The sequence below is a fragment of the Haliotis cracherodii genome, unplaced genomic scaffold, assembly GCF_022045235.1.
Source record: "Haliotis cracherodii isolate W230 unplaced genomic scaffold, xgHalCrac1.p SCAF_10, whole genome shotgun sequence".
In the NCBI taxonomy this organism is placed as follows: domain Eukaryota; kingdom Metazoa; phylum Mollusca; class Gastropoda; order Lepetellida; family Haliotidae; genus Haliotis; species Haliotis cracherodii.
This window is the reverse complement of record NW_027266265.1, coordinates 7,741,090-7,761,332: the sequence shown is the minus strand read 5'-3', so window position 1 is coordinate 7,761,332 and position 20,243 is coordinate 7,741,090. Positions and strand designations below refer to the sequence as shown.

Genomic DNA, 20,243 nt, shown 5'->3' with positions numbered 1-20,243 from the left:
TGAAGATGCCAACCTTCTTTTCTGGTATTTGTTCTTTTACCCAGTTGTCACTTAGTTTCAGGTGCTCCTGGAGTAGTATAGTTCTGGACTACTTCCACCAGAGTCAGATTTATATACCTATACTGCTACTACAGAGGGAATTTTTTATGTCAAAATGATGCTGTGATTCAACGATCACCATGATTCGTATTAAAAGAATCATGTATATTAATTAATAATGGATGAGTATGAGTACCCTCTCACAGACTTCAGCAAACATTGTCAATACCATTACGGTACATACTTTCCCAGCAAGCCATGTCTCGGTCAATCTTCCATACATGTTTGTCTTTATATAAGTCAGCCATTATTGTCAAACCTTGCAGGTAAGGAAATTGTCTCCTTAATCTTCTGCAATGTGAAATGAGTCTTTCCATGTTTAATACTTGCAACCACGTGATGCTGAAGCTTTTGCATTTACTGCTATCAATATACAACACCTGACTAAAACCTTGTAAAGCACAGTAATGTTACTTTTACTCACATGGCAGAAATACACTTGTAACTTTGCATACGTGTGAAAAGTCGTGTATGCGACAGGGCTGAGGAATCCAAACCAAGTGCACTTGTCAGGCAAATTATGAAAAATTCATAATTTTTGTTTGAAATTGAATTTTCTTTTGAAGTTCTTATTTTATTAGAGGTATTGTTAATTTTGATGCAATAATGAAATACTTAGCATTAAAGCCTCTCAAATGGTCCTGTTATAGGTCTGTAAAACACAAGTCAGTTCTACAAAAACCATAACACTTGTTAAAAGTATATTAACATAAATTGGGAAACTTTACTAATAGATGCTGTTGACTTGGGGCCCAATCAAGGCCTCTAAGGATAACTAGATGCATGCCTGATCGATATATTACTGCATGCCTATCCCATGGTATTTCATATCTGTAGGGATACTAGAGCAGAGTAGGTCCCTAAGATCCCCATGCTTGTCACACTGGAGTCAGCTTAATGATGACTGAGTGTCTTGTATCAACAATTATTGCTCTCTCTCGCAACACCAATGGTTTGTCGTACCTAGGTATGGAAATGTTTTAATGTAAGGTCTCTCTTTCTCTTAATCACCTGTTTTACAAATTATATTTCCAAAACTATACGTTCTATGAGAAGCTTAAAATTATAAACTTTATTTTTATGTTTCAAGTGATTTCTCAAAGAATTGTCAGCCAGAGATTAAGTACTTGAAGGGTTTGGTTCCTGTGAATTCCTTACTGTAATGATAATCACTCAACAAGAAGCAAAATTTACTTTCCTCAAAATTTTAAATTTCAACCATATTTGAGAAGTCTGTGTCGTTGGATCCGTAAACAATAACATTAAAACATATAATCACTAACTTCAAATATGTGCATGTTTTTTGCAATAACAATCATTATACTGTGAAATTAAAAAGTATGGCCTTTGATGAAGGCACATCAATGACTGTCATGTCCACAGATCATCCAGGCCAACAGATGTGGATCAGACAAGCTAAGAAATGAGGATAAATCTACTCAGGAAACCAGTGTCTTTTTATGCCTTCGCTTCCTTCTCGTAAATATTTCGCAAATGTAGGTCCCAGCCATTACGGAAGTTACCTGTCAATTTGACAGGCCCCGCAAACATTTGAGCCCAGCTAGTTTGCATAGAAGCTGATAAAGATCAGTTATAACAAAGACCTGAAAATAATTTATTGCTGTTTTCTCTGTTGTTTTGAAGTATTCTCTGTGTAGCCTTTCACAGGTAAACAGCAATAAGTCTCAATCACCATATACACAGAAGCTTTTGTACGCACCGAAAGCAGATAACATGTTTCGGGTTTGCAAATAATTCCAATGAACTAAAGAATGATTGTTGAGGATTCAACCCAGAGAACATTAGTTACCAAGTAGTGTAACCATGGCAACATTTGTATTTCTTGTAAAGACATTGTTTGAGAACAGTGTTACATAACAGATACAAATATTACCAAGGCTACTATGGAATTCTTAAACTTTGTTTACAGAGCAGAGTAGACAGGGTAAACATGGTAACATTTGTACAATCATTTCCTGTTAATTCAACACTCGTTAATCTGAGGTAATGATACGCAACTGACCATGTTGGATTAACAGGATCTGACTTTATTTGTTATGAAGACTGTATACCAATTAAATATAAATGTTGCCATGGTAACTATGTATTATTGCTGTATATATTGTTAAACCTTAAGAGAAGCAACATCTGTTTTCAATATTCCCCAACTTTACAGAAACAAAGCCCTCATCATTTTACTTTCATCATTGACTCATTTCAGCTAATATATGATTATGTTGTCAACAAAGTTTTAACATTTTCAACTTCTCTTGAACCAATAAATAAATTGAGATAGTGTTTTTGCGGAGATGGATTTTCCATCGCTAATAAAGCATAACAGTTTCAGCCAGGTGAGCTGCAGAACCTTCATACTGTCCTGTTTCCAAAGATTTGGATGGGGATGAATTAATCTTTTTAAAATGGATTTTTGGTTATCTTTCTCGATCAACAGATTGGAACAATATTGAAAATTGATCTGAGAGCAGTGTAATATTAAATTTGCTGATATGAAAAAAAGACTAGCTGTTATGACATTGACATGTTGTATAACTGAATGTTGGCTTAACACTGAAAATTGATCACCAACATGTCCGCAATCACATTTGTTGATTTCTGTAAAAACAAAGAGCATCTATCAAGCTGAATATAACCCTCTGTGTTTCTTCAAACCGAACATTTAGGTATTGAAAAAAATTTGACTCGTGGAAAAAAAAGTTAAGTATTGTCTTAATTCAAAGGGATCTTTCACTGCCTTGTCCTCCCTGAAGTCATAATATTTGGTTTTTGGTTTTCTGTTCATGGAAGTTCTGTCATCGTCATTTGAGGAATTATTCATTTTCTTCACATGAGAAAAACTAAAAACTGTAATGGATCATATAGTGATATAGAAACATTGTCTTTGGAATACTTCATGACTTTTTCCGTGTTTGAAGAAATGTGGTTACTTGCAATGAATTTTTTCTTGTACATGATGATTTATGTATTTTTTACTTTAGAAACGCAGTATTTGTGTCATGGCTGTTTTGAACAAAAGTTTTCTGACATCCTGCACTTTCTTTTGACAAAAATAGAATTCCATAGAAATAAATGTTTACCACGTCTTGATTTTCCTTGTGTCATTGCATTCTCAACAGGCTTTGAAATACCATGCATGTTTTCTGTTTGAAATCCTCAAAGAATCTTGTCACAAGCTGAATCTATGGATAGTGCTAATAGCAAAAACCTAGAAAATATAGGAAGATATGTGAAAATAAACCATGATAAGGGCCTTTCAGGCTCGTCTAGGTTCTAGAATTGCCATATTACAGACATGTTTAAGCAACTCAGGAAAACTAAAACTATGTTATTAAAGGTTTTGCTAGTGTTCAATGTGACTGACAAGTAGCTTTGATTGTAACATTTCATTAACAAGTGAAAGTGATTGGACAAGTGTGAATTACTGGGCAGGGTTTTATGCAATGCAGATATGTGCATCCCCTGCACACAAATGTAGAGTATGGACGCAAGAAAAAGACCTTGTGTCTGAAGGGACACACAATGATATTCATGGTACCAAAGTTTTAACAAAAAATATAAAGGTCCTGTCAATTATCAAAACGTACAATACAGTACACTACACCATTACATTTCTTTTTCAGGACCCTCATATTTCTTGTAAGGAACCTTGAAATAAATTATTGGGGGTCTCGTGGACCCCCAGTTTTGTAGGCAAGGTAAAACCCTGACAGGGCCTTCTTTGAACATACAGTTATGTACAGGGTCTCATGGACCCCCAGTTTTGTAGGCAAGGTAAAACCCTGACTGGGCCTTCTTTTAACATACAGTTATGTACAGGGTCTCATGGACCCCCAGTTTTGTAGGCAAGGTAAAACCCTGACAGGGCCTTCTTTTAACATACAGTTATGTATAGGGTCTCGAGGACCCCCAGTTTTGTAGGCAAGGTAAAACCTTGACAGGGCCTTCTTTTAACATACAGTTATGTATAGGGTCTCGTGGACCCCCAGTTTTGTAGGCAAGGTAAAACCCCGACTGGGCCTTCTTTAAACATACAGTTATGTATAGGGTCTCGAGGACCCCCAGTTTTGTAGGCAAGGTAAAACCCTGACTGGGCCTTCTTTAAACATACAGTTATGTATAGGGTCTCATGGACCCCCAGTTTTGTAGGCAAGGTAAATGTTTTGTTATGCAAGTGAAGGGTGTGGATGTGGAAATGTACATTGCCTTCTTACTTCAAAACAAACCTTTTAGATTTCTTAATAAAACCATGTACATTACAGTGCCAATAACTATTTCAACCTGTGCAAAAACATACATGGCACATCTCTGACCCACACTAATGTATAGACAAATGGATGAAATTAGAAAGACAATGCACATATTCACAAATTCAGTGAGTGTGGCGTTAAACAACAAACAAACACTAACTCACTGAATGTAGGGCCCTTGACATCCTCGAAGTTCTATTTTCTTCCAGATGTTGGAACATAACTGGCCTCTTTCGTCAGTTAAGATCATTCCCCTGTACTTCGATGTTATTATTATAACAAAACCAGATTTATTCACAGTCACTTAACAGCTGAATTTTATTTTGTGTTTTGAATCTTTAAACTTTGGAAAATAAATTGGATGGGGGACAAATGTTTGGAATCTTCATTTTTATTTACATATATTAAATTCATGACAAAATATTAATACTCTATCCAAAATGAAAATTAAAAAAATAATGGTTTATGGTTTACGGTTTACTATCACCTTCTAAAGTAACTGTGCTAAGGGCTTTTTAAGAAAAATATGTAAAAGCAGATTATTGCTATTGACACAAATTTTGACTTGAATTAGTCTCAAGCCCCATGTTTGCTGTGACTTATGAATGTTCTGGTAAGGAGCAGTCGACCACTGATGCCATCAGATGCTCACAAACAACGACTATAAGCAATAAAGCATGGCAATTTCTTCCCACCTTATCCATCCCAAGTTCTGTATCTGAATACTTTTAAACATGTTAAATGAACATAAGAGAAAAGAAAGACGTCAAATGACAAAATAAACTAAATGAAATTGACTTAAGAGCGTGTGTTAGTCTGTTTCACAAATCATAGAGAATAAATGAATTCAACACAAGTCTAGAATGATTTGGCAATAAAGCATTGTTCTTGGCTCCATTATGATTTTGATTTATTTTGTAGATATATACTTTCAAATAAGATAACTTTATATTTGGGACCAAATGTTAGTCTTCGTGTATGTGAAAATCTATGGATGTTATGTTTTCAGATCTGAAAATGGAAGGTGTTTCCAGAAACAGTTTGATCAACAAGCAGCGGTTTTCTGATTGCACATCGGGTGTCTAGAGGTGGCGTTTCCATGTTGCAAGTAGGTAGCTTTCTGCCTTTATGTAACCCTACACTCCAGCAATGTTAATGCTGAAATATTGCACAAGGACATTTGTGTAGGTGCATGTAGACACTTCTCTTAACAAGTACATATTTATCATTAAGACAAAATGTTAAGTCGTACTTTGGGATTTTGTTTAATATTTTCATATTTTTTGCTGTTTGAATTAGCATACTAAGAGTTAAAGAGACATTTTCTGGTGCATCTCCATTTGTAAGGAACCCAATTATATTTATTTATGTATTATTTTTCTTCACAAAATGTTGTGATAAAGATGCAAAATTATCTTCTGTCCATGCCAAAATATTGAAATGAATGGATTAGGAATTAGCAAAGATGGTTTTAGCTTTGATGAAGGACTGACTGTCAGTTGGTCAGCTGTGGTTAGTGTAGACTAACATTTAGTCTGTGAAATCTTATATTACACAATATCCTTCTTGACTCTAAAAATATAAAAGAAATTCCCTATGCATGTATGCTGATTTCATGTGGAATAGAGCTAGCTAGGGCTGGCTAGACTTGCTTTTGTATCCGTTCTAGATTTTAAAAAAAAATTTTTTCATAAAATTAATATATTCCACGGTCATGGTGCAGGACTATGGCTAGTGTAAATGATATTGATATATGATGTAGAAGCTTCTAAAACACACGAGAGACAGCAAGATAACATGTGCGTTGTGTTAGAGGATTCCTGGTCAAGTCATTCACCAGCAGCCATTTGATATGTGTAACTCCAAAGTAACGTCATCCACTCTGGTGCCATCAACATATGGATTCTGCTAATTATCTGCTTATTCTCTAACACCTCATGCACATTGAATTGAAAATACATTTACCCAACTTCCTTACCATGATGATATATGTGAACTTGTTTTATTTGCAAGCATGGTACATATATTCTCATGAGTAAGTATCTTTAAAACTTTGAGAATTTGAAATTCAGTTTTCATTGTCAAGAAATGATAAACACGTTTTAACTAAAAAGTTAAACAACTACTAAACTTAAATCATTGAGATATGGATTGTACTGTGAGAAATTGTTGCCATCGCAGAAAATTTAATATAATTAAAATTATATTGATTTATGACTTACCTTTGCTGAAAATGTCCGGCAGGATCTTTGTTAGATTGTTGCTATGAATTAGTTCACAAAAACAGGAATTCTAATGAGGAAAATGCAAATTTTGCCGCTTTCCCTTGATTCTTCTCACAAGAAGTGACCAATTAAACACATCTGTGCAGGAGAATTTGGTCATGTGACTGTATATGAGACGCTGCATTTCACTCAGTTCATTTTTTTTCAGACAAACATGGCATAATAATGCCAGTATTTTGATTGGTCCAGCCATGGGACATGATGCTTTGCTGTGGCTTTGACATGTATTACCTGTCCATCACATTACCTGTCTGTGAGGGAAGTGCACCCACATGTCAGACGGGAACCATTAATTTTGCCAACATCTTCCTACTCTGACAGTAGTTTATAAAAAAATGTTGTAAAAATTTGCATTGCTCGTAAATGTTAAGGAAATATACAAATTTTAAGTTTATTACCTGTGGTAAAAATATACTTGTGAGACTGCAGTGTCCTAATTTATTATTACATCTGGATTTTTATGCAGTGTTTTATGTTGTTTGTTTGTTTGTTGTTTAACGCTGCATTCAGCAATATTCCAGCTATATGACCGAGTGGTTTATGTGGTTTGTAACATTGTACCAATACATTGTATTGGGTGTTACTGTATCAGTGTGTATCATTGTGCTAGGGTGTATTGGGTGTTACTGTATTAGAGTGTATCAATATGTCACCTCTGGTTCTAAATGAAATATCCTGACACAATAATATCGGCAGTTCTGAAAACACATTATGTTTATCTTTTAGTGTTGGGTTTTTTTTAGAAGGGTCTTTTTATTTGTCAGTTGGTTTCCATAACTAATTTCTGAAAATTATAATTGTTTGTATTATTATGCTAGAAATACCATGGCTCTTCAAAATTACAACAAGTGAGAAGATGACAATCCCTTTTAAACTTCTCTATGAGGTGTACATGCAACTGCTTTGTACATGTATCTTTTGGTGCCATATGATTTTCCTGTGGACCCCGAAGTGAAGTGGGGATGGAAAGTAAAAGCAGTCTTTGAAGACTATACTTGCCCGAGCTTGCCTCTTAGCATAATTTTCAGAAGAATGTAGTCTTATTCTGGGACTATCAACACAATTAATGAATATGTGTGCTTACTTGACTGAACAAAAGTTTACTAGGGCTTCGGACGAGTGGCTAAAGTTGCAGACTGTGAATAGTTAAAAGGCATACTTGAGCTTAGTTTTATTTATTTTGAATGTCATTACCTCAAACATGGAAGCAATGCGAGAAAATCTGGGCAGATCAAAGGTAGCAATGTCTTTAAACTTTCATGAAAATGATGTATTATCTTCCATGCATGCATCATATTTACTTTCATTAAGATTATGATAATCTGTAATCTTTTTCTCACATTTAATATTTCACTTTTAGTTCACATTAGTATATTGTAACGGCACTACAACTGTGTGACCTTGATACTTGATTGTGACCTTGTTTGTGATCCCAGATCACCTTCCAAAGCAGCAGGGGGTCGTTATCGCCAGTAGGGGATTTCCCTGTCAAGATGATTGACAGCTTGTTCGTCTCCCATCGACCTTGATTCCATGATTATTTTCTTTGTCATGGTTTTTGACCATCAAGATTTATGTGTGTCAGTTGATTCCCCTAGCATATGGAGAGTACATGTAAACAGAGGTTATTGCTAGGATTAAGGGTTGAGTCATCCTGGATTATGTCAGATTTAAAGCTGCCGATAGTGTGAAACCCAGATGGTTTATTTAGGTGGTGTTTTTTGTTTCAAGTTTCACTTTTTAGACTTGAGATAGGATTTATTTGCAGGATTGTGGATAAAATAACTTAAAAGCTGTTTAACATTTATTTCTAGCTGTAATCAAAATTAAAAAACTATTTGCACTTGAGATATTATTTAAGTGGGGATTAATTTTCCTTTTTGATTCAGACATTTCTTCGTTTAGACATGATACACTAACAATTAAGATACAAAATTCATTTATTTAATTTGACAGAAATCATTCTGATAGGCCTGAAATAAGGATATTGCTTTTACTGTTGTGATAACTAGTATCCTGTAAAGTGTAGATTTACCTAAAAACACACAAGGTATCTGATATTCTTGGATCTGGGATTTTGTGAATGGGGATCTCTTTTATTTGTCCACAGATTCCTGTTGTTTTGGTGACTTTGGTCTTTAGGGTTGTTTGGCCCTGCAACTATAGTCAAACAGTCAAGATTCACCATTAGGTTTGAAAAAACATAACATGATTGATTAGTGACTGATCATGATTGAGAACAGAAAAAATGGGGGAAAATGCAAACATGAGTCAGTGTAGTATTTTTATGGTGCTCAAGTGTATTGACTGTAATATTGTCATGAAACTCATGCATTTACTGTAATATTGTCATGGAAACATGCATTTACTGTAACATTGTCATGGAACACATGCATTTACTGTAATATTGTCATGGAACACATGCATTTACTGTGATATTGTCATGGAACACATGCATTTACTGTGATATTGTCATGGAACACATGCATTTACTGTAATATTGTCATGGAACACATGCATTTACTGTAATATTGTCATGAAACAGACACGCACTGTAATATTATCATGAAACATGCATGCATTGTAATATTGTCAGGGACTGTGTATGCACTGTAATATCGTCATGGAAGATATGCATGCAGTGTCCCCCCCCCCCACCATTAATCATCCCTGTCTCATCTGGCTCGGCTCTGCATCTCCCTATTCACGGAGGACAGTGCAGTTCCATAATCCCCTTACATTGGAAGCAAGGAGCCTGCATGCACATTTACTTGGCCAGGCACAAAAGTCATGGCACACCGTTCAGGTATCGTTAATTTTCATTAACTCCCAGCGTGATGATAGAAGGCCCAGGGTGAACCAAGATGTCTCCAGCACTCTCATGGCCATATATCACATTTGCCCATATTGGCCGTCAGACCTGACCACAGCCAGCCTGTCAGATTTTAAGAGAGGAAATGCAGTTATTAAAAACTCCTAAAACCATAGAGAAACATGTAGCCTGTCCACGATATGTACATCTCACGACATGCTTGTCTTTCCTGCATGCCAGCCAACAATGAAGCAAATGGCCGCCGGTGCAGTCAGATTATGTCACGGCATGTAGGTCACAGCATGGAACTCTCTGAAAGAAATGGTGTCAAGCGTAAGTCACGTGATAGATCGGTCACAGCATGGAACTCGCTGAAAGAAATGGTGTCTAGCGGTTGTCATTTGATAGATTGGTCAGAGCATGGAGCTTGCTGAAAAAATGGTATTAAGGTGTTGTCACGTAATCATCGGCACCGCGTGGAACTCACTGAAAGAAATGGTGTCAAACAGTAGTCACGTGATACAGATACTCTTTGTTTCAAGTGGAAACATTCAAGTTACACAGCCTAACATGGAACTATCATTACTGCTTCAACATTTTGTTCCAGTTTGGCCACTGCCGCCACCACTGCCATTTTAGACAAGCGTAGCTTTGATATCTCATCCTTCGCTTATTACGTCAAATACGGTATTGCTGATATGTGACATTTACGATGTGGAAACACATAAGGGTAATAATCTCTTTATCACGTTATCGTTATAAATGTTTTAGACATATTTTCTCTCACTGAAGCTACTTCAGAAACTGCTCATTAATACGCTGCTAGAGTGAAATTTCCCACAATCACACAGTGACAAATGATTTGTAGCAAGGTTTGTGTACAAAATTACTTTGAGAAACATATATCTATGATTTATTGAGCGTGATGTTAGGAGCTTATTTAAAGATTAGTTTTGCCTATGGTCCCTCATTTGCATATATATCTGATCATGATTATCAAGTCTATCTGTTTCTTTCTCATCGATAACACTATCCATAATATACTACTCAAAAGAAGTTAGGGACCATCTTGCCATGACAGTAATGTGAAATAATCGGATGTTCCTTAACATATTTTGAGTAGTATGTGATACACACACTTCCCATTCAATTCTAACATCATAAAAGACCTAGTCAGCAATGCTGAAATGAAGGGGGATGTAAAAAGTCCTTGTCACAGACCTATGATGAAAAATGACATATTTAGGCAGTCCTTGTATATGTTTTGTTACGCTATTCAGTTATCTGCCCAGAGGTATGGTCTGACCAATCACGATGGGGCTACTATTTTTGTATCTTTGTAAAGAGTGGTCAGTAGTGGGAGGGCCATTTATTATTAGAATGTAGTATTTGTAATGCAGTTTCACGAGACCGGTTAATTATTTTTTGAAAACCTGCCCACCAAAAATGCACATAAATCTATTTCAAAAATAGAAAAACACTGTATCCTTGAACAAACATCAGTTTTGAAAAAGGAGTTGGGTTTTTTATATGTTAATTTCGAGTCTGTATTTTGATGTGTTGTAAAAAAACACTTATACTCATGAAAGACTGGTTGAAGTGTGTTTCATGTTCTGGGCGCGATTTGCCAGGTGTCCGCTTGAAGGCCATCCTGCATGGCAGACACGACAGATTGGTATATGACATAATCGGTTACTGTCAACAAGCTTGTTTGACATGCTCAAGTTAAGCTACAGGTCATGTGACCCACCCAAAACCATATTTGGAAGTGTAAGGGAAGTGAATTAAGATAAAAACAAAATTATCCTGATAGTTGCTGGAGTAAACACGGTAATGAGATGATTGTAGTGAGATCTGAGGAAACAGGTAACAATACTGCATGCCCCGAGGGACACTGTAAATATAAAACGTCAACGCCAACGCCAGAGAGTAACTTGTCTTGATTATCTGCTGAAACATTGGGTATAAAGGGCAAAAGAGTCGTGAAAATTATACGAATGTTTGTGCAAGGGGTAAGCATGTCCTGCTCAACAGTAGCAACCACGATCCGTTTACCTGGACCAGGCTCCAGGATGACATAAAACAAATCACTCTCACTCACTCACTCACTCACTCACTCACTCACTCACTCACTCACTCACATGTACATCAAAATTGTTAAAATCTAATGGAATATTATGTGTGGAAATACATTCATTACGATGTTGTTTGAAGGGAAGCAAACAACATGGTAACTTTTCTGTGGAAAATCTTTTAGCCCAGTAAGAAGTTCCTTGAACCATCTGATTGAAAATAATTGAACATGTGTCAATATGTAGTTCTCGAGATCACGTGTGCAGGAGCCTCGACGGTAACTGGTCAAATTGTTCCATGTGAAAAAAATAAGTGGCAACAGCGATCAGCTGCAGCGAAGTGCTACGCTGAGTGTTATTATTGTTGTCTCTCAACTGTTGGACAAGGTGTTTACGTACAGGTGTCATTCAGCTAGGATGCCATCAATATGTTAGGTGCAATAGTATTACTACTTGCCATCTGTTCCAAAGACTTTTGAGTGTACAAGATAAAAATGGGGCTCTTAGCATAATTTCTTGAACATTTTAGTGTTATCCTTTGGACTTTTTTTCACCTGTGCTTACTAGAATTTTACTTGTGTCCAAGGTCGCAGGCTATCATTTGGCAACATTGATACAGTCCCCTATTCATTGCTAAAAACAATATCAAACATAAAAGAAATCCATGTTGTTTGTAAATACATGTAGCTACTTATCACACAAGTAAAAAAATTTCCCGTTTGCGGTTATCTTACTTGTATCAGTGGTAGAAACTAACATTTTTGTTTTACTTGTCCTGTTAATGATAACATATAGCCAAACCCTTAAAAATGGCAAATTTCTACTAGTCCTTATGATACCCTAACTATTGGGCAGTTTGGCACGGACTACAGAACTAGCGCCAATTTCTAACGCTGTGCATGCTTACCCAGACCTGATTACACATGTATTTACATACAGACCGCAGTGCAGCGTTAACAAACCAACAAAGGAAAACCATTCTCATGCCATTGGGGTATAATATAATGTTTTATGTCCTACACATATGCTTATTTAATTGATAATGTGAATTTTAATAATTAATGACAAATGGGACTTGTTTATCATGCAATAAAGCACTGCAGGGAGAATAAACCATTAGGGGTGCAGGCATTTATTTCTTATATGGGATTTCAATATTATGTATAGCCTCTTTAATGATGTTAATAAAATGTATCTATAAGCTATAAAAATATTTACCCTTATTTAAATAATGATGACTCCCTGAATAAAATCTGTCCTTGGCAATGTAGGACAATCCATTTAATGAACAGAGGGGGGAATTTGGTCTCTCCCACATATTCTCACAATTCTCACGTGGATTACCTGTCCCTTTTCTCCCAATACCGATTGTCATATCTATCAAACTTTTGGACGCGATTGTTCGGCTATTGCGTTTATCTACATTGCCCAGCTACATCTCGCTACCCTCTAAAAAATATCATCATCCAATTTGTGTCATCAAGTTGCAAGCACATGTTCGAATCTCCAGAAATGAGGTCATGCTAACAATGTTGTTATCCTGAATTAAACCATGCTTCAATCGTCATTGTTCTTTGGGGGCGGTTGGGTACCAGTGCCCTAGTGGTCAACCCGTCTGCTCGTCACGCTGAAGATCGGGGTTCGATTCCTCACATGGGTACAGTGTGTTAATTCCATTTCTGGTGTGTCCCGCCGTGATATTGCTGGAATATTGCTAAAAGCGGTGTAAAACAATACTCACTCACCCATTGTTCTTTGTGGTTTATTACATTGCTATCTTAGGTTAAATAATAAGACTGTGTAATAGCCCATAGTTTGACCCACTTATCAGTCGAGGTGTCAGCATCCACCACAGGATGGATGCTCCTTATTAATGTTGGATGATTGATTGGTTGCCCTGTATTCATGTAAAGATCAATCGGACCCGTGAAGATCAGGGGTAGAATAGGTCTTCAGCAACACATGCATGCCGTAAAAGGCTACTATGCTTGTCCTAAGAGGCGACTAACGGGATCGGAGGGTCAGACTCGCTGACTTCGTTGATACATGTCATTGATCCCAATTGCATGGATCGATGCTCATGATGTCAATCACTGGATTGTCTGGTCCAGACTTGATTATTTACAGACTGCCGTCATATAGCAGGACTATTGCTGAACACGGCGTTAAACAACAAATGAACAAACAAAAGATCAATTGCCAGTGTTTTATGTAGTAAAAAGGTTATTTTAGTGAGGGAGGTAAAATTTCATTTATACATGATTAGATCAACACACTCTTAACCATCTTATCAGCAACAGCGAAGTGATTGGTAGATCGCACATCTCACCGTTATTTACAACAACCATGGTCAGATTACTGCTATAGATGCCTTGAAATGAACGTAATGTGTCAGAGAATGGATGTATACAAATTGTTGCATACGTAAAAATATCCTGCAAAAGCAATCAGCTGTACGAAAGTGCTAGACTTATAGTTCTTATGATTTTAATTATACATAGTAAAAGCTCCACCTAAAATAACACGATATTGGAATATATTATTTCTGATAAATTAATAATTTCAGATACAATTTCTTCCAAACATTACATGAAAATCCTTTGTAGTTGAATCATTGGGTACCTTTTAACTGAATCATCGGTAGATTGTTAGCAAAAGTGTGTACAGCTAGTTGCTGTTTCATGCTTAGTTTACAAGAAAATATACATGGTAATCTCTCTCTGCATATAAAACAATGCCTTGGAGAGCATGGAATTCAGTTTAAATGGTAAATCATCATGTCTAATTTAAATTTCATACTTTTATTGAAGGTTGTTATACTTGTTCGTTCACCTGAATTCGCAAAGGGATATGATGTGGGTTTTTTAGGCGCCGGACACTCGATAAATCTTTTTTTACACTATGAGTCATAAGCAACTACTATTTTAATCTTTTTGTCAAACTCTGAAACGTGCATCGTAGATCGTGTTAGGCAGGCAGAGCATGTACTGTTGTGTTGGTCATCTACCCCCTACGACTCCACCTCTGTTAAACCTCTGATTGTCCATAAAGCTTAGCAATTATTTGGACCCCAAAGGTAGCGTTGTAGTCAGAGATCACAGTCACACAAGCAGATGGACACAAGCAGGCATGCAAGTGCATTTACATCGCTCTGTAAGTGCTGTAATCTTTAACATAACCTTAAACCGTATTTCACCTCACCTCGGCTGGTTTTACAAATACTTGCGTCACCCTCGTCATTAACATGTAAGAAATCTAGCATTTGCTTTTCTGGGAATTGATTCTTTTTCAATTTCAAATCATGGTAGTCTTGGTTTTTGAATTATTATTTTTCTTCTGCAAAATACATGAAGTATGGATCTATTCATGAAGGTCTGTTATAACTGATGATCGGTTTGTTGTTGGAACTAACCTATTAATACCAACTTTATATCTTGATACTCAGCAATCTCATAAACAGGTGCTCATAAACAATCATTTTCAAAGAATAAATGTTTCAAAGTGAAAATTTATATGATTATTTTTTTTTTTTCTCTTAAAACAAGTATATATTCTTAGTCAGTTATCTTCATATTGATGTCTGTTCTGTATTTCAAGATGTCAAAATGAATAATTGAAAATTTTTTGAAGGTTAGAGAGGTAATTGATATGTTGCTAAATGTTGCTAGAAAGTGCAAAATCATCACAGAATCTAAAGTGCTGTCCCTTTTGGTGATCTAGGTAAGGCTAGGTCTCCAGTATCCCTTGCCGGTGATTCCTCAGCCTCAAGACATCCCCCTCGTCTAACCCCAGTCAACTCCCCAGTCGGCCTCCAGACATCGCTAGTCAACTCCCCTGTAGGCTTCCAGACATCCCTAGTCAACTCCCCAGTCAGCCTCCAGACAGCCTCCAGACATCCCCAGTCAACTCCCCAGTCAGCCTCTAGACATCGCTAGTCAACTCCCCTGTAGGCTTCCAGACATCCCTAGTCAACTCCCCAGTTAGCCTCCAGACATCCTCCAGTCAACTCCCCAGTCAGCCTCCAGACATCCCCAGTCAACTCCCCAGTTAGCCTCCAGACATCCCTGGTCAACTCCCCAGTCGGCCTCCAGACATCGCTAGTCAACTCCCCAGTTAGCCTCCAGACATCGCTAGTCAACTCCCCAGTCAGCCTCCAGACATCCCTAGTCAACTCCCCAGTCGGCCTCCAGACATCCCTAGTCAACTCCCCAGTCGGCCTCCAGACACCCTCCAGTCGACTCCCCAGTCAGCCTCCAGACATTGCTAGTCAACTCCCCAGTCAGCCTCCAGACATCCCCCAGTCAACTCCCCAGTCAGCCTCCAGACATCCCGCAGTCAACTCCCCAGTCAGCCTCAAGACATCCTCCAGTCAACTCTCCAGTCAGCCTCCAGACATCGCTAGTCAACTCACCAGTCAGCCTCAAGACTACCCTAGTCAACTCCCAGTAAACTCCCCAGTCAGCCCCACAGTTCTTTGCCAGATAGACACCATCCCAAGCTTCAAGTCACTCCATGTCAGTATCCAGACATCCGTCACTCGACCCCCAGTCAATCCAAGTTAGTTTCCAGTCGGTCCTCTATCAATCCTCTTCAAGAAAATTCCCTGAACCAAAGTCCCCATGCAATCTTTTGTTTCAACAACAGTGATGGTTCACATTAGATCATGATAGAACTGAACTATTGCCATGACATTAGTTAAGAATAGTGTGTATCTTTCAACTGCTGGACACTGAAAATGGCTGCTCATATCAACATCAGCCTTCAGTCTGACAAGAGAATGCATTAACCACTGAGCTACCTAAACATACAGATGATCCTTTTGGTGTAAATATTTGTGAGAGGAACCAGTGAGTAGGTTTAGGCAGAACTAGGTAAAACACAATGTAAAACAAAATAATCTCTATGGACGAGTTAAATAAAAATAAAACCCAGTGTCCAGGCCCTGTTGTCACTGCACCGGGTTTGTCTCTGGAGCAGGTGCTGGCTATCCATTAAACCCCTGACATGGTGATAGAGAAAGACTGTGACGGTTTTATGTCTGTCCCTGACACTGTCTGTCACTCAGCTGCAGTAACAAGGCAGCCATTACTGTCCATGAGAGCTGGCAACCTGAGCTGGGCGGCACTGACTACAACCATTATCTACAGTGAACAGTCAGACACTAATTATTCTCCATGCAGTATAAGTGGATCTTTGACAGTGTTGTGTATGGGGCAGTGGTGTAGTGTATTTGGTTAGTTTTCATGTAAAGGTTAATTTATCTTTTCAATATTTGATTGTCAGGAAGTAAATTTCCTATAGTCATTACATACTGGGGGATGCTTGATGATAACGTGTGTTATTGTGGGCAGTAGGATCTTGTGTGCGTTGTAGTTAACATTTGTTTTGGCATATTTCTGAATGTTTGTTTGAACATAGGACTCACCAAGGTGCTATAGAGCTGTTGCTCTTCTGTTTTCAATACATGAAGGTTGTCGGGTGACAGAGATTGATTGCCCTATGAGAGATCACTTTCCCCGTTAGTTTCCAAACTGGTGGTGTGCCAGGTGGATTGGAGAGATCAGTTTCTTGTTAGTCGCCACACAGGTAGTATGTCATGTGGGTTGGAGAGATCAGTTTCTTGTTAGTCGCCACACAGGTAGTATGTCATGTGGGTTGGAGAGATCAGTTTCTTGATAGTCGCCACACAGGTAGTATGTCATGTGGGTTGGAGAGATCAGTTTCTTGTTAGTCACCACACAGGAAGTGTGTCAGGTGGGTTGGAGAGATCAGTTTCTTTTTAGTCGCCACACAGGAAGTGTGTCATGTGGGTTGGAGAGATCAGTTTCTTGATAGTCGCCACACAGGAAGTGTGTCATGTGGGTTGGAGAGATCAGTTTCTTGTTAGTCGCCACACAGGAAGTGTGTCATGTGGGTTGGAGAGATCAGTTTCTTGTTAGTCGCCACACAGGAAGTGTGTCATGTGGGTTGGAGAGATCAGTTTCTTGATAGTCGCCACACAGGTAGTATGTCATGTGGGTTGGAGAGATCAGTTTCTTGTTAGTCACCACACAGGAAGTGTGTCAGGTGGGTTGGAGAGATCAGTTTCTTTTTAGTCGCCACACAGGAAGTGTGTCATGTGGGTTGGAGAGATCAGTTTCTTGATAGTCGCCACACAGGAAGTGTGTCATGTGGGTTGGAGAGATCAGTTTCTTGTTAGTCGCCACACAGGAAGTGTGTCATGTGGGTTGGAGAGATCAGTTTCTTGTTAGTCGCCACACAGGAAGTGTGTCATGTGGGTTGGAGAGATCAGTTTCTTGATAGTCGCCACACAGGTAGTATGTCATGTGGGTTGGAGAGATCAGTTTCTTGTTAGTCACCACACAGGAAGTGTGTCATGTGGGTTGGAGAGATCAGTTTCTTGATAGTCGCCACACAGGAAGTGTGTCATGTGGGTTGGAGAGATCAGTTTCTTGTTAGTCGCCACACAGGAAGTGTGTCATGTGGGTTGGAGAGATCAGTTTCTTGTTAGTCGCCACACAGGTAGTATGTCATGTGGGTTGAAGAGATCAGTTTCTTGTTAGTCGCCACACAGGTAGTATGTCAGGTGGGTTGGAGAGATCAGTTTCTTGATAGTCGCCACACAGGAAGTGTGTCATGTGGGTTGGAGAGATCAGTTTCTTGATAGTCGCCACACAGGAAGTGTGTCATGTGGATTGGAGAGATCAGTTTCTTGTTAGTCGCCACACAGGTAGTATGTCATGTGGGTTGGAGAGATCAGTTTCTTGATAGTCGCCACACAGGAAGTGTGTCATGTGGGTTGGAGAGATCAGTTTCTTGTTAGTCACCACACAGGTAGTATGTCATGTGGGTTGGAGAGATCAGTTTCTTGTTAGTCACCACACAGGAAGTGTGTCAGGTGGGTTGGAGAGATCAGTTTCTTGTTAGTCGCCACACAGGTAGTATGTCATGTGGGTTGGAGAGATCAGTTTCTTGTTAGTCACCACACAGGAAGTGTGTCAGGTGGGTTGGAGAGATCAGTTTCTTTTTAGTCGCCACACAGGAAGTGTGTCATGTGGGTTGGAGAGATCAGTTTCTTGTTAGTCGCCACACAGGTAGTATGTCATGTGGGTTGAAGAGATCAGTTTCTTGTTAGTCGCCACACAGGTAGTATGTCATGTGGGTTGGAGAGATCAGTTTCTTGTTAGTCGCCACACAGGTAGTATGTCATGTGGGTTGGAGAGATCAGTTTCTTGTTAGTCGCCACACAGGAAGTGTGTCATGTGGGTTGGAGAGATCAGTTTCTTGTTAGTCGCCACACAGGAAGTATGTCAGGTGGGTTGGAGAGATCAGTTTCTTGTTAGTCGCCACACAGGTAGTATGTCATGTGGGTTGGAGAGATCAGTTTCTTGTTAGTCGCCACACAGGAAGTGTGTCATGTGGGTTGGAGAGATCAGTTTCTTGTTAGTCGCCACACAGGAAGTATGTCATGTGGGTTGGAGAGATCAGTTTCTTGTTAGTCGCCACACAGGTAGTATGTCATGTGGGTTGGAGAGATCAGTTTCTTGTTAGTCACCACACAGGAAGTGTGTCATGTGGGTTGAAGAGATCAGTTTCTTGTTAGTCGCCACACAGGAAGTGTGTCAGGTGGGTTGGAGAGATCAGTTTCTTGTTAGTCGCCACACAGGTAGTATGTCATGTGGGTTGAAGAGATCAGTTTCTTGTTAGTCGCCACACAGGTAGTATGTCAGGTGGGTTGGAGAGATCAGTTTCTTGATAGTCGCCACACAGGAAGTGTGTCATGTGGGTTGGAGAGATCAGTTTCTTGTTAGTCGCCACACAGGTAGTATGTCATGTGGGTTGAAGAGATCAGTTTCTTGTTAGTCGCCACACAGGTAGTATGTCAGGTGGGTTGGAGAGATCAGTTTCTTGATAGTCGCCACACAGGAAGTGTGTCAGGTGGGTTGGAGAGATCAGTTTCTTGTTAGTCGCCACACAGGAAGTGTGTCATGTGGGTTGGAGAGATCAGTTTCTTGTTAGTCGCCACACAGGTAGTATGTCATGTGGGTTGGAGAGATCAGTTTCTTGTTAGTCACCACACAGGAAGTGTGTCATGTGGGTTGGAGAGATCAGTTTCTTGTTAGTCGCCACACAGGTAGTATGTCATGTGGGTTGGAGAGATCAGTTTCTTGATAGTCGCCACACAGGAAGTGTGTCATGTGGGTTGGAGAGATCAGTTTCTTGTTAGTCGCCACACAGGTAGTATGTCATGTGGGTTAGAGAGATCAGTTTCTTGTTAGTCGCCACATAGGAAGTGTGTCAGGTGGGTTGGAGAGATCAGTTTCTTGTTAGTCGCCACATAGGAAGTGTGTCAGGTGGGTTGGAGAGATCAGTTTCTTGTTAGTCTCCACACAGGAAGTGTGTCAGGTGGGTTGGAGAGATCAGTTTCTTGTTAGTCGCCACACAGGTAGTATGTCATGTGGGTTAGAGAGATCAGTTTCTTGTTAGTCGCCACATAGGAAGTGTGTCAGGTGGGTTGGAGAGATCAGTTTCTTGTTAGTCGCCACATAGGAAGTGTGTCAGGTGGGTTGGAGAGATCAGTTTCTTGTTAGTCTCCACACAGGAAGTGTGTCAGGTGGGTTGGAGAGATCAGTTTCTTTTTAGTCGCCACACAGGTAGTATGTCAGGTGGGTTGGAGAGATCAGTTTCTTTTTAGTCGCCACACAGGAAG

At 39.0% G+C, this 20,243-nt stretch overlaps 2 protein-coding genes across 4 annotated transcripts in view; both read left to right on the top strand.

Annotated features, from left to right (window-relative positions):
• Positions 1 to 20,243, top strand: part of LOC139454021 (zinc finger protein 62 homolog) — a 42,908-nt gene that overhangs the window by 11,226 nt on the left and 11,439 nt on the right. For all 3 annotated transcript variants that reach the window (XR_011652431.1, XM_071235502.1, XM_071235503.1), the window contains one exon: positions 5,374 to 5,472. The gene's annotated coding sequence lies outside the window, so the exon portion shown is untranslated. The remainder of the gene's footprint in view (positions 1 to 5,373; positions 5,473 to 20,243) is intronic.
• On the top strand, positions 9,695 to 16,095 carry LOC139447209 (uncharacterized). Its single transcript, XM_071228437.1, has 3 exons — positions 9,695 to 9,794; positions 15,254 to 15,402; positions 15,514 to 16,095. Exons 1-3 carry the CDS (start codon positions 9,695 to 9,697, stop codon positions 16,093 to 16,095), a joined length of 831 nt encoding a protein of 276 aa, XP_071084538.1.